The sequence below is a fragment of the Eupeodes corollae genome, chromosome 1 (assembly GCF_945859685.1).
Source record: "Eupeodes corollae chromosome 1, idEupCoro1.1, whole genome shotgun sequence".
NCBI lineage: Eukaryota > Metazoa > Arthropoda > Insecta > Diptera > Syrphidae > Eupeodes > Eupeodes corollae.
Genome location: NC_079147.1, coordinates 293703971 through 293718504, shown reverse-complemented (window position 1 = coordinate 293718504; position 14534 = coordinate 293703971). Strand labels below are relative to the sequence as shown.

At 41.0% G+C, this 14534-nt stretch overlaps 1 protein-coding gene across 1 annotated transcript in view; it reads left to right on the top strand.

The window, feature by feature from the left end:
- The window catches only part of LOC129940398 (uncharacterized), a 30449-nt gene extending 16175 nt beyond the window's left edge, over positions 1-14274 (top strand). Inside the window, exons 3-8 of the mRNA XM_056048715.1 lie at positions 124-893; positions 962-1163; positions 1259-7433; positions 7499-7790; positions 7862-8038; positions 13738-14274. Of these exons, the coding sequence (XP_055904690.1) occupies positions 124-893; positions 962-1163; positions 1259-7433; positions 7499-7790; positions 7862-8038; positions 13738-14267 (8146 nt within the window). The 3' untranslated portion in view covers positions 14268-14274. The remainder of the gene's footprint in view (positions 1-123; positions 894-961; positions 1164-1258; positions 7434-7498; positions 7791-7861; positions 8039-13737) is intronic.
- Positions 14275-14534: the final 260 nt, after the last annotated feature.

Genomic DNA, 14534 nt, shown 5'->3' with positions numbered 1-14534 from the left:
ATGACGTTCTGCTCAGAACTTGCTTAAAGCTTGCTGTTCATTTAGAGCAAAAACAAGAGTCTATTGTTGATCCAATAAATATTTTTAACCAAAAAACTTTCCTTTGCTATTTTCTCTTTAAAGAAACGACACCATTATAAATCAGCAACAGATTCAACAACAACATCATCTGCACCACCAGCAATCATCAGCGGCAGCGATGGCATCAAGAATTCCAATTGGAACAACATTGACACAACATCAACACCATCATCAACACCAACAACCCCAACACCAGCAGTCACAACAACAGCAGCAGCAACAACAACAACAGCAGCAGCAACAACAACATCATCATCATCATCAACAGCAGCAACAACAACAACAACAACATCTACAGCAGCAACAACAACAACCACATTATCAGCAACATCCAAAGCGGTCGCCGCCTTCCCATGCTGATCAAGATGATGAGTTAATTGGTGAAGAAGTACGTCCGATTCCTGTTAATACGAACGATGTACGTCTGCAAGTACTGCAAGCGGTATTACAGGATCACACATATGTCGTACCGATGCCAACCCGATTCCCAATCGATTTGCCATCTTCATCGCCTGTGGCTCCATCGACTGTTGTTGTTCAACAACCAACCAACCAACATCTGCAGCAACACCAAAACCAACACCACCAAAACCAAACAGCGTCAATTTCTTCTGCGGTGATTTCTTCAATGCCAACAGCGCCAGTGGTCGGGCAATCTAATAAAACCCTCCCAGATACAAAAGTTGTGTATTCGACAAGTTTACCCAACAACGCATCAGGTCAAGTTTCCCAGTTGTCCTTGATCAATGTGAGTGCTCAGAACCAACATGTTCCATCAACAACATCAACGTACACAATGTACGGACAACAAAGTAAGTTACAAGCGGTACAAAAAAATTCAAAATTCTTGATTTATTTATACCGTTTTTTTTTTTTTTAGTTGTAAGACCACAGCAAGATGACGATGCACACTCAGCCATTAGCAATGGTTCTACAAGAGTAACTGGAGCATCCGGGGAAATTGATCCTGGCGAAGAGACCGAGACAGCACCTGAAGCAGAAGCTGAAGATGACTCAATAACACGGTGTATCTGCGACCTCACTCACGACGATGGTTACATGATTTGCTGTGATAAATGCTCGTAAGTATTTCAAATATTTCGAATCATCAAGACTTTTTTGTGTCATGAATGAATGTTAACAATTTTTTTTAACTTTTTATCTTATTAATTTTTAGTGCGTGGCAACATGTCGATTGTATGGGCATTGATCGTCAAAACATACCTGATGAATACCTCTGTGAGTTATGTCAACCCCGTGATGTAGATCGTGCTCGAGCTCGAAGCTTGCAGCTGCAAAAACGAAAAGAACAAACCCAAATGCTCCTAAACGCAACTCAGATGAATACTGTTGGACTTACTCTCATTCCCAATGATCCGTCCAAAGCAAGTGTGACATCGGGAGTGCTTCAACAACAACAGCAGCTTGGAGCTGCTTCTGGATTGCCCGGTTCTACTGCTCCTCCACAACTCAATAAAAAGGGCAAACTCATCAAACGAAAAGAACTGGTGAAGAAGGCAAAGAAAGAAAAGACGCCAGGAGTAACGGCTGCGGCGAAGCGACGAGAGGGCAAGAAAACAACAAAGAGAAAGTCAAAGAACAACTCGGGAGACCCGGTGGACAAACACGCTGCAAACCTCCGCCAGTGGATTGAAAACTACGAATTGGCTGTAACCAATCATTATTCACCTGAGCTAAGAGCTCGTCTTCACGCCATCAGCAAACAGCCGAGCCTCCTGCAGACCATCACGGCGAGGGAGAACAAAGCCCTCAAGCACTGCGGCAGCCTTGAAAACAAAGCTACAACAGTACCACATGCGGGTGGAAAAATTCTCATCAGCAACTTCGACATCCCGCCGAATTCCCCAATATTCGAACTGCGCGGGAAGTACATGCTAACTACACAGTACAAAAATTCAAACACTACTGTCAACATGAATAGTCCTCCTCCATCGAATTACCTACAGACGCTTAAGTCGCACAAAATTCCGGGTGCATTCATATTCTTCTATCAGATGACCGGCGGGAGTGGCGGCAATGATGGGATGCCAAACGGTCCTGAGATTTGTGTTGACACCCGAACCTACGGAAACGAGGCACGCTTTGTGAGAAGAAGTTGTCGTCCGAATGCGGTCATCCAGCACTTGTTCGAAAAAGGAACCATTCACCTGTACATTGTGTCGCTCACAAATATCATGGCAAGCACCGAAATCACTATCAAACACGAGCCGCATGACTTACTTGCCTTGGAGAACAAGAAGCAATACAGCTTTGCTATCCAGCCGACCAGCACGAGCTGCGCATGTGGCCTGACAAAAGATTGCTTGTTTGGTGTTCCGGCACCACTGCTGCCTGCTGCGGCGCCCGCAACTACAAAACCCGCTCGAAGCAATAGCAAGGTTGTGCTAAATGGTTGTGTGGAGAAAAGTGGTGGAGCCACGACGGCAGCGTCCAAAAAGAAGGCCCAAAATATGAATCGTGGAAGAAGCACTTCGTCCAGTGGAGACAGCAATGCCGGTCTCCTCAGTCCTAATAACAATAACAACAACAATAGTTATGCGCCCAATTTGTACAACTCAGCTGCGTCCATTGCAAGTTTGATGCATGATTCGGGAGTTTACACTTCCTCATCTTCGCCTTCGGTATCGATTCCGTCGCCTCCATCGGCACACATCAGTTCTCCACCAGTGCAACCAATCCAAGCATTACAGATGCAATCACAATCAGTGCAGCAATTAGTGCCTCAGCAAGTGCAGCATGTGGCGCACTTGAAATTGACACCACCCTCAATGCAGCCTGTGCAGCAGCCTGTTAACACTCTGCAGCACCTGCCACAACTGCAGCACCTGCCACAACTGCAGCACCCGCCACTACAGCTGAACAATCTCCCAGCGCCGTTGCTCCTCCCACCGCCGGCTCAAATTAATCCTATCGAGGAAGTGGTGGTGCCCTCTGTTCCGAAGATGATACAAAGTGTTCAGGAGGCCAAGCCTGTGGAGGTCTTGCAACCTGTTTCAGTAACAAAACCGAATGATTTCGTGCCACAGGAGGTTAAAGTGGAGGTTATGCCACCGACATTGCCGCCACCGCCGCAAGTAACACCCCAAACACCACATCAAGTACTACCCCAAGTAATAAAACAACCCCAAACAGTACCCCAAATCCAACCAGAAACACAACCCCAAACACAACTCCAACTGCAACCCCAAGCTATAATTCCAACGCAGCTTCAAACTCAAATCCTAACAATACCCCAGACTCAAGCTCAAGCGCAACTACAACCGCAATTGCAAACAAACCCACAAACTCAACCTCCAGTACAACACCCAGTAATAGCACAAGCTCAGCCAGTGGTTATGGTGGAAGCTCCAGTACTGGAAGCAAGTCTACCTTTAGTTCTGAACTCACCTGCGCAAACTTCGACACAGGTAATAGCAAATGTCAACACAGAAGAATTACCTGCGGCATTGCAGCCGGCACCTCACACAGAAGTCACACCTTTGTGTGTTGCGGCGGCGCAGCAGCAAATTCCACATCAACAAATATTGAACGAATCACTCCCGGATGACATTGGCTCACCAGTGAAATCGCCACAGAAACCAAACTGCGGTCGAAAGACGCCTGCTAAGCAACCACGAACAAGTGTCTCTGAAGATTCCAATGGTGCGAATCAACAGCAGACGACGCCAACTACACCCACACCAAATCCAACGCCTAATCAAAAAACAGAAGAGAAGCGTGAGTCACGAAAACTGACGCGGGAAGAGCGTAAGATGGAGGCAATTCTTCGGGCATTCGAAAAAATGGAAAAGAACCAGCAGCGAAAGCAGGAGCTGAAGCAAGCCAAAACAGATGTGTCAAAGCGCAGAAACAGCAATTCCCCGAGTCCAAAGCGGAGCAACAGTGCAGATGGTGGAGCTCCCTTCAATTCCGGGCCGAATTCAGTGAAGAAGAACGTTTCGAACTCGATGAAGAAGAAGAAACGGAAGTCTCACAAGTCTTATAATATAAACAGTCATTCGCAACGGAAGCGTCGAAAGAGTCGCATGAATAGCAACGACTCTGATGGCGCAGGAACTTCTGAGGAGTCTTCGTCAATGCTGTCACCTACAATTCAAGGGCTCCAGAATTGCATACCGCCCGGTGGAATACCCACTCCGGAGTCAGTAGCCAATAGGCAGTCCCAGCTGATGTCACAACTCATGGAAGGAGGAGAACCGGAAGGTCAGTTGCCTCCGGACGCGGCTAATGTTGATGCTGCCGCCGGCCTGCTTCTAGCCTTTGCGAATCCCGACAAAGAAATCAATGTTCCACAGGAGGAAGAACCAATTGATAACATCAATCAATTGAAGTCTCCTGAGAAACAAGATCTTTCCGGGGATTCCCGAACTATTTCTCCGCCTGCTACTCCAACAATTGTAAGTTCCACATGTTTGTTAATTGAGGCTGCCGTTGGGCCTTTGGAAAATCTCCCCGAATCTGCGGGACCCTCCGGAGAGTTTAAATATCCAGCTAAAACTAAAACAAAGAAGGTTCTCATGAGCAATTGGCTGAATCAGTCTGGTGACTTTATTCCAAATCAAGATCCAGAATCAGGGGAAAGCCAATCTGAGATCCAGGAAGATACTCATCAACATTACCAGCATCTAGAAATCCAGAACCAAGAGCTACAATTGGAACAACATCAGCAACATGTGATAGCTCCGGTTCAATCAGTGGGACTGGACAGTCTGGTCCAAGCGGCGATGTGTGATTATGGACAAGCACCAATTGCAAGTCCTTCATATGTTTCTCATATATCCAGCTGTGAAGAGCCCCAAAATCTGAGTATAGTGGCAAAGAAGGTGGAAGAGTTCATTAATCAAACTGAGGCGACGTCAAACATCGTTGCACCACCACCACCACCAGTCGCACCACCAATGACGACAACTCAAAGGAATGCCTTGTCGCTACCCTTACAGGTTAGCACATGCAGCAATAACTCGTCTGTAAAGAAGCGCTGGCTGCGGCAAGCTATTTCCGAGGAAACCGATGAGAGCTCCACTCCAACTCCACTGTCAGGAGCATCACCCCAACTTCCCAATGGATTTACAACTCCGTTGAAAAAGCGCCGATTAATAATCAACTCCGATGGTGCTACAGGCGAGGATTGTACTCCAGAGGATTCCACTCGAAGCTACTCAGAACAGGGAGGAGAAGGAGAAGCCTCTGTGAAGCAAGAAGAAGTCAGTGAATTTAAAGAGGAACCGAAGCAGGAAGCTGACATGGACGACGACGTAGATATTTTAAGATCTCCCAGTCCAGGACAGAAGATGGTAGCTGAGGATAATCTGGTGAAAATTGAGCCGGAGGACATGACTTCTGGGGATGATGTCAAGATCGATGTGGAGCGTGAAGAGAGCCGAGAAGGTGGTGGGGAGAGATTCGAGTTTAAGGAAGAGGTCAAACAAGAAGAGAATGCACCAATAATAAAAACCGATGTAGTTTGTAAGATGGAGGTGAATAAGGAAACCGTTGTAAAGATGGAGAAAAACGAAGCAGAAGAACAAGAACATGTTGAAGTTGAGGATCATGTCAAATCCGAAGATGAATACATTGCCGTGTGTGATGAGCCAGTTCCTGTTGCAGCCGCTACTGAAACTACTCCGCCTCCTCCACTCCAAGAGGTGAAAGAAGACGTTGTTGAAATGAAAACCGAAGAAGTCCCTCCAGAAAGATCTTCTACTGAACCCGTTCCACCAGTTAAAGTTGAAGAAGTCAAACCGCTGCCAGTGGTGGTGAAAAAAAGTGAAGACAAAAAGAAACACAGTAAAGCGGAGGACAAACCCAAACAAAGAAAGTCATCATCTTCATCTTCGGCGTCCACACCACCAATTGTCCCTAAGTTGGATTCATCAGCGGAAAATGAAAATATCCCGGACGAACTGGCTGATATACAAGAGCGTCTTCATTCATTCCACAAAGAGAATATTATGATCTTGCAATCTCGTAACAAAAAATCTAAATCACCCAAACATTCCTCGTCCACATCGACAACGACTACGTCCTCCTCGACAAAGACGTCGTCGCATTCCTCCTCGCAAGGTGATTCCACAAAGAAGACTTCATCATCATCGTCGTCGTCTTCTTCGAAGAAGCCCAAAAAGGCCAGAAAAACGCCAAAGGGTGAAGGAGGAACTGATAAAACCCCAGTCTCGTCATCGAAGACAAAGAGTACTAAAAAATCTTCTTCCTCCTCATCGACGACGGTGGAGAAAGAAAAGGGAAAGAAACGCCATCGAACTTCTTCCACTTCATCAACCTCCTCGTCGAAGAAACGTCAATTGAATTTCGAACATATCGATCATGTGGTGGGTCATCCTCATCACAAACGCAGCAACAGCACAAGTAGCAGTAAAGATGAATGTTCTGCTGCTAAAAAGCGACGAGAGTCGAGTCGCAGCGACGAATCACATAAATCATCGTCGGGAGGAAAATCTCACAAAACCTCGACGTCAAATTCGATGGCTTTGCTGCCTTTCACGGAGCAACCCGCACTATTTGCTGCTGCCTCACAAGCGCCGTCAACGGTACAACCAGTTCCTGTGGTGCTCCCAGTTGCAACTCCTGCAACAGTAGCAACAGTTGCGACCCCTTTGCCTCAGATGGCACCCCTTCTGACACATGCTACGACAAAGGAAGAGCAGCATCTTCATCATGCGGCGATGACAATCCCGTGCTTCAATCACACACCAGTCGGTACAATGCCAATTGCTGGTTATGTTGTGGCGAGTTCTACATCCATGCCACTCCCTCCAGCAACACAAGGCTATGACATGCAGACTTTGATGAAAGTTCCTGCATCTGCGGTTCCAGGTCAAACGGCGACAACACCTGGTGGCCACCATTTGCCATATTATAGCACCATTTACGGCAAACTCTTAGATGGGCCATCATCAACTTCGGCAGAGCCACCGGTTGCAGTTACTGCGACTACACCATCTTCTTCGATCACGACACCAACACCAACGCTAACGCCAACGAACCTTCTTCTTGCCGAGTACTTGGACACAAAGCCGAAAAGCTTTAGTTCATTGGGAAGCTTTACATCGCACTCGACGCTATTTGGCGGTTTGAATTCGGTAAACGCTTCAACTAATTCGATTGAACTAATCTCAACAGCAGCAGCAGCGGTAGCAGCGGCGACAACATCGCCAATTTCGAATGATCAAACATCTCCGATAATGGACGCATCTGGTTCAACACGACTACAGACGACACCATTAAAGATGCTCACAAAAACCGCTAGTCACGATCCTAGGTTAAATCCAAGTTTAACAGCTCCCGAACCCCCACCAGCACCAAAGAGAAAGGTAAAAAACTTTTTGAAATATTTTACAAGATCATTTAGTCATAAATCTTTGTTTCTGTTGTATAGCTTTCAATCAACGAATACCGTAAGCGTAAGCAACAATCAACCGACAGCAATATCGGATCGCCAGAAAGTGGCGGCGGTGCAGTTGGTGGTGAGTCTTGTTCACACTCCTCATCATCAACATCAACAACACCAGCAATAAAATCTAATGGCGCACAGGGAGGTTCCTCGTCTGGAACAGCAATAACAACGACCACACCCTCGGGGGCAAGTGATAATGTCTTCGATAAGGCTTTCGATGACTGCGAAAGGAGAAATAATCTTTGCAATAGTAAAATTGATGATACTCCCAAAGGTAAGTTTTTTTTAAAACAATTTTAACTGAATGATAAAATAATTTTAAATTTTTTGTTTTTCTATTTAAAGTACAATTTAGTCCAGCTCCGACACTTTTGGAGAAACAACAGGAAAGTATGTCGGAACGTTTGAAATCGCTAAAGAGTAAACAAGCATCGTCAGCAGCTTCAATGGGAATATCATCACTCTTAGACTCAGCTTCATCAACGTTGATTGGGTCAACGAATCATTTAAATTTGCATCGAGGTGAGTACGAAATTTTTGTTATTTTTTTATATAGAAAATGATAAAAGTTGTTTGATTTGAAAATTGTTGATATGATTACTGATAAGAGTTGGCTACTGTGTTTTTACTTATATATAAATATGGCTATTTAAGAACCGAATAGATCCACGTGACATCACCGTGAAAATCACCAATTAACCCCTTTTGGCACTGAATACAAAGATTATCAAGAGCCTCTAAGAACCGTAACACATCTGCACTTTTTGTAAGATAAGAAAGAAGAACCCATGAAACTGGAACTTATTTCATCCAAATGAGTGGGGCATTTTATATTTCAGGATTATTAAAACAATAGTGATATATGTAACTCAAGCAGGTTAGTTTTTGGACTTTCCTGTTCTTAACAAAATTCTTCCCTTTTTATGTTATGTTAAAAATACGAATTATTGTATATATAGGCCACTATTTCTAAGCCTAGTCTTTTTTAATTTATTACATTATATTTATGCATTTATTTTGGTTGATTGCAAGACCGAGACAATAGGTTCATGGCATGAAAAATAAGATACATATGTTTTCAAGTGAAAATTATTGTTGCTCCATATCCTGTTGTAGCTTTATTTCGGTTATTAATTATTTGGTGTTTGAGTTTAATAAGAACTCGCAAACGAACAATACTAACCGAGACATTTCTACATATTCTATGAGCTGGCTATGGGAGGAGGAGAGTAAGAAAATGTAGTCTCGCACTGCTCTCTCTTGCTTCTACAGTAACACACAAAACGTAACTGATTTTATGTATTCAATAGCCTATATATCCGATTAAACTTTTCGTAAAGCATTCGCCAATAGTTAACAAAATATTACTTATTCTTTTGTACAAAACTATTGGCACATTTTTATAAAAGTTAAAGATAATGGCCAAATTATAAGCTTGAGCAAGGTTTCTGCTTAAATTGTACCAATTTGTTGGTGACTTCACATCCAATATTTTGCCGATATTCCTGTAACGCCTGTTTAAGTTCTTATTTACTACAATGTTTGTTTGAATCTAGGCCCGGAGATTGAACGGAAACCTTTGTGGAATGTTATGCTAACCCATATACAGACATTCTGAGGCGTATTTTTGGGGTTGTTGTTGTACAAACTAACGTAAAAGGTTAGTTTTTCCATACCTTGATGTTTTTCTTTTAAAATGTCCGTATACAGTGAAAAAGTGGTCAAATGTTTTCAATTATTTGAATAATTTACTAAAACTTAGGGTTTGATATAAAATTCAAATATTTTTATTTTGAATCTTACGTTTATTATTTATAACATTTTTTTTTTCAAAAAAGGTATATTTTACAAAACAAAAATTATTTAATTAATTTATCGACTTGTCCAATTATGCACGTTTCAAAAGTTGTTTTTTCTTTTATTATTTAGTCCATAGTCCCTTATTTTTTATTACTTGTGAGCAACGCTTACTTTCCACCAAATTATGAAGAAATTCTTCTGGAATATGACTCCATTCCAACTCAAATCGTTGCCAAAGCCCCTGAATATATATCGATGGGTGATTTTGATACTGCCACAGCCGTCGTTTGACAATTGACCACAAATTTTCAATTGGATTGAAGTCAGGGCTTTGTGTTGGCGACGTCATCGTCATAAACTGTTGATTTCTCAACCATTCTGTGACAATTTTCGAAGTGTGTTTGGGGTCTCCGTCCTGCTGAAAAGTTATTTCACACTCATTGTAGCCCATTGATGCAATAAAAGCTGGTAAATTTGTCTTCAAAATATCCAAATAATTATTATTGTTCATGATACCCTCGATTTTTACTAAGGATCCGACAAAGTTCCAACAGCCCCAAACCATTACCGAGCCTCCTCCATGTTTCACGGTCTTCTGAACTTGATTTTGTTGAAGTCCTTCTCCAGGACGTGACCAATAAAAAGCTCTTCCATCCGTTCCTATTCTTTTGACCTTCGTCTCGTTGGACCAAATTCGTTTTTTTCCATTAGTCTATGGTCAATTGTCTGTGCTTTTCAGCAAAAGCTAATCTGCCCTTTATATTTTTCGCTGAAAGCAGAGGCTTCTTCGGTTTCTCTTTAGCGGCTAATTCAATTCTTTTGAATGCCCGCCGGGCAGTCGATTCACTAACTGACTTTTCTATGTTTTTGGCTGCGTGCTTAGGTCTTTTGGATCCACAACTTCTCAACTCTCTTTCCATTCTTCTAGCATCTAAGTGTGTAAGTAGTCGTTTCCGTTGATGGTACATCGATATTTTCGCTTTTTCTTATGTTAAGCACAGAAGTTTTTGAAATTTGTAATAGTTTGGATATTTCGCGAGATGATTCACTTTTCTAGTAAAAAAAAATAGTCACGATATTTTTACAATTTTTTTCATTTTGACAATATTCCGCACTACACGTTTAAAAATGAACTTTTATTTACAAGAAAATACCAAAAATGATAATTATCTCAACTGTTACTTGTAGAATAACAATAAAATAAGCAAAGCACAGCAGAGATATAAATTAAAAGACGTTGTTTTTTCTCTTGAAACTTAAACGTTTATAATTGGTCACATCGAAAAATATTTATTATTTTTATTTTGTTCGTAAAATATATTCTTTTTTTTTTTGAAATTTATTATACATAATAATTGCTAGTTGGATAACCAAAATAAGAAAAATGTTAATGTTATTAAAAAACCTTACTTTTGAACAGTTTTTTTTAAAATAGACGAGAACATTTGACCACTTTTGCTCGTCAATGTAAGTTTGTCTTTCATAAATATTGTTTTATAAAATCCAGCTCATCCACATTTGGACCAGTCCTGAGCGGCACACCATAATTTCTCCGGTACCATGTTCGCTGTAGATGCTAGGTTAATTTTGTGTAGCACTTTGTGATATTTGGGAGTTATACTCGACCCTAAACTAAACTGGAAACTAAATATTGAAGTACGGGTTAAGAAAGCCTGTGTTGCCTTCTACGCCTGCAGCAAAACTTTCGGCAAAAAGTGGGGACTTCAGTCGAAGATGATTTTATGGACGTACACAGCCGTAGTACGCCCAATCTTAACATATGGTTCGATTGTGTGGTGGCCTGCTCTTAGCAAAGCCTATAATATGCTAAAGAAGGTTCAGAGAACAGCTTGCGTGGGCACCACAGGGGCCATGCGTACTTGCCCAACGGACGCCTTAAACGTTATTTTGGATCTTCTACCAATCGACCTTTTTATTAAATACATAGTTTCCTGCAGCGCTATTTGGCTGAAGGAATCAAATAGCTGGTTGTCAAAACCTTATGGTCACAGCAACACTACGAAATTGATTCCCTCAGATATTATCTCGGTAGACACTGACTACTGCACTCCTACTTTGAACCTTAGTAAGGGTTTTAAGGTTATTTTCCCATCGAGAGAAGATTGGGAGGATGACATCGTGTCGATAGGTTTCGACACAACCATCTTTACTGACGGCTCAAAGATGGAGTGCGGAGTTAGTTCTGGGATCTTTTCTGAGTCCCTAAATGTAGCCAAATCCTTTAGGCTTCCTGACTTTGCTAGCGTTTCAGGCTGAACTGCTGGCAATAAGGGAGGCATGTAAGATACCTAAACAAAGCGCAAACCAAAACCGAAATGCGGCTATCTTTACACAGACAGTCAGGCAGCTGTCAAAGCCATTAACTTGGCCACATCCTCATCTAAATTGGTCCAGCAATGTCGCGATGAGCTTGCGAACCTGAATATTAACCTCGGTGTCACCCTAATCTGGGTTCCGGGCCATAGTGGTATCGTGGGAAATGAACGGCCTGACGAGCTAGCCAGGCAAGGATCGGCCCTTCATAGCTCACTTGCGGAAATGGTTAACATTCCTATTGGTGCTATGAAGGGTTAAATTTTTTTTATCTACCAAACTGAATCAAACTGAAGGTGGAGCAATTTAACCAACTGCATTATATTTAGGAAGATATGGCCCACCTATAACAAAACCCGTACAAACGATCTTCTATGCAGGTCAAGGCAAGACATAGCCAGGATTATTGACGTTTGTACCGGACATTGGCCTATAGGAGTTCATGCAGAGAAGTAGGGTATCTCTTAGAACACCTTTTGCCGTAGCTGTAGTGACCAAAGACAGCTCTAATTGGATCTCAGGCTAGGTTGCCTTGAGATCGCCATTTCTACCTACCTACCTTGTGACACTTCTCCTTACGGTCATTTAACCATACAAACTTTGGCACAAAAATTTAAACAACCTATCGTTGAGGATTTAGCAATTTTCTAGTTAACAATTTTCTAAATATTTAGAAATCCACTAAGGTCGCTAACTAGTACATTGCTAAAATTGCTAGCATGCACACATATCTGAACAGGGACAATTCGTGAAAATAAACAAAGGAAATACCCTTGCAGACCTATTGCCTGGAATTCCCATCTGTTGACTATTGGACTATTCCATCCACCGCTCTTGTAAGAATTTTGTACAGATGTCAATTGGATTTAGCAAACTGCTAAAAGTAAAAGTGGCGATTCCGTGATTTTAAGTTAAGTTAGTAAGATTTTAAAATCGCTTAAAATTAGCCTAGTAAATTGCTAAAAATGGATTTAACAATTTACAACAATTTACCAAATCGTTTGTGCGCCATTAAATATACTCTCATTGGAAAAGACGATGTCATCCAACAAACTTGCTTGGCCTTTGTATTGGATTAGGTACTCGACTTGATTTTTAGATTCTATGAAAACATAGGCTTTCGTCTTGAATTTCGATTCTTGTAAATGGCCTCGTAAAGCGATCCTCTCACCGTAACAGTTTTTTTTCCCAAATTCTTGTCCCATCCTAGCAGCAAATTCCATTGAAGTAGTATTACGTTTATTTTGACATTTTGGTCAATCCTAAGTAGTTGACGGTAGTACCCGTGGCATGATGGTTAGTGGTATTGGGTTCGATCCCTGCCTATGCCATCTTAAGTCTTTTCACGGGTACTGCTTCTTGCGAGGAATTGACAAATTCTCCGAAAGTAACTCTTGTCATGAAAAAGTGCTTTCTCAAATTTGCCGTTCGGATTCGGCATATAAACTGTAGGTCTCCTCCATTCCTGACAACATTACTCGCACATAGGAATGGTTGAGAGTTGTAAGTCACTAGACCCTAGTTCCCAACGAACTGTTGCGCCACCTTAAACAAAAAAAAAAGTAGTTGACGAAATTAAATGTATATAATAGTTAATAAATATAACAATGGAAGGAAATGGCGGCACTGTAAAGAAAATAGAATTCTGGGAAACACTAAATTCTATAAATTTTCATCATAGTACCCTAAAATGCGTTTTTCTTATTATATCAATAATGTCAAAAATCATTTGGTTCTATTTTGTTAATTAATTAATTTCGTAAAAAATCGAGATTTTCTCAATTAGTCATATACATACATACATCTCGAAACACGAAACTACGATAGTTAAAAAATAAATTTAAAGGTAAAGTTAAAAATCAATGAAATGTAAACGTTTGTTATGGAACCTAGATAGAAAATACTTTTAACAAATCGTGAAAATATTACTCGGAGAAGTGAACGCAACTTTTGAATTATTTTAAGTAAAAAAATAGGTACTATCGATGAATTATTTATTTTTATTAAAAAAACACCGTTTAAATTTAGAAAAAAAAATTGCAGTATGTATATAATAATTTAACAAATTTTTTATGTTTTTTTTTTAGATAATTTCATGTCTTCGTCATTAAATCGAACAAATTCCGATCTAGACAATTGCCTAGAATCCATTTCATCATCTTCAACGTCATTGGCATCTTCGCGAGAATCAACACCTGAACCCCGAGAGCATCTAACACAACATGCATCCTTCAATAATATTTCAACAACGAAAAACAATGCATGTTCTTCATCTGCGTCTTTGTCGTCGTCTGTGTCAGCCTCAGCGTCATCGTTGTCGTCGTTATTGCCGAATTCAACAACAACCACTTCGACTATCTCAAGTAGCACGAGCGCGACACCAACTATTACAACAAGTACCACCACCAAAACAACCACCACTGTAGTTTCGGAAAATTGTCTATCATACTCTCCGATTCTCGATACAAGTGCTGATAATTTCGATTCTCCAATAGCAGAATCCATCGAACAACAAAAAGCCGCCGCAGCATCTTCTTCACCCAAACAACAACAACAATCAGACAATTTAACAGATACAGATGGTGGTACAACTCTAGCACACGGTAAGAAAGATTAAACAAAAAGAAAGTAGACCAAGAAATATATAAAAATCATAAACTGAAATCAGTAGGCGAAATGGAATAATAAATATACTAAACTTTAAAAAAATATCCTGTTACATTTATTAATATTCTTAGTTTTTAATTTATTTCATTTAATTAAATTTATTATCATATATTGAATAACGAAAACATAACAAAAAACAGTTTTAGATTTAATAATTGTTCTTTTTTTAATTATTATTATTATCATTTTCCTTTTTATATTGTAATTCCTTTTATAA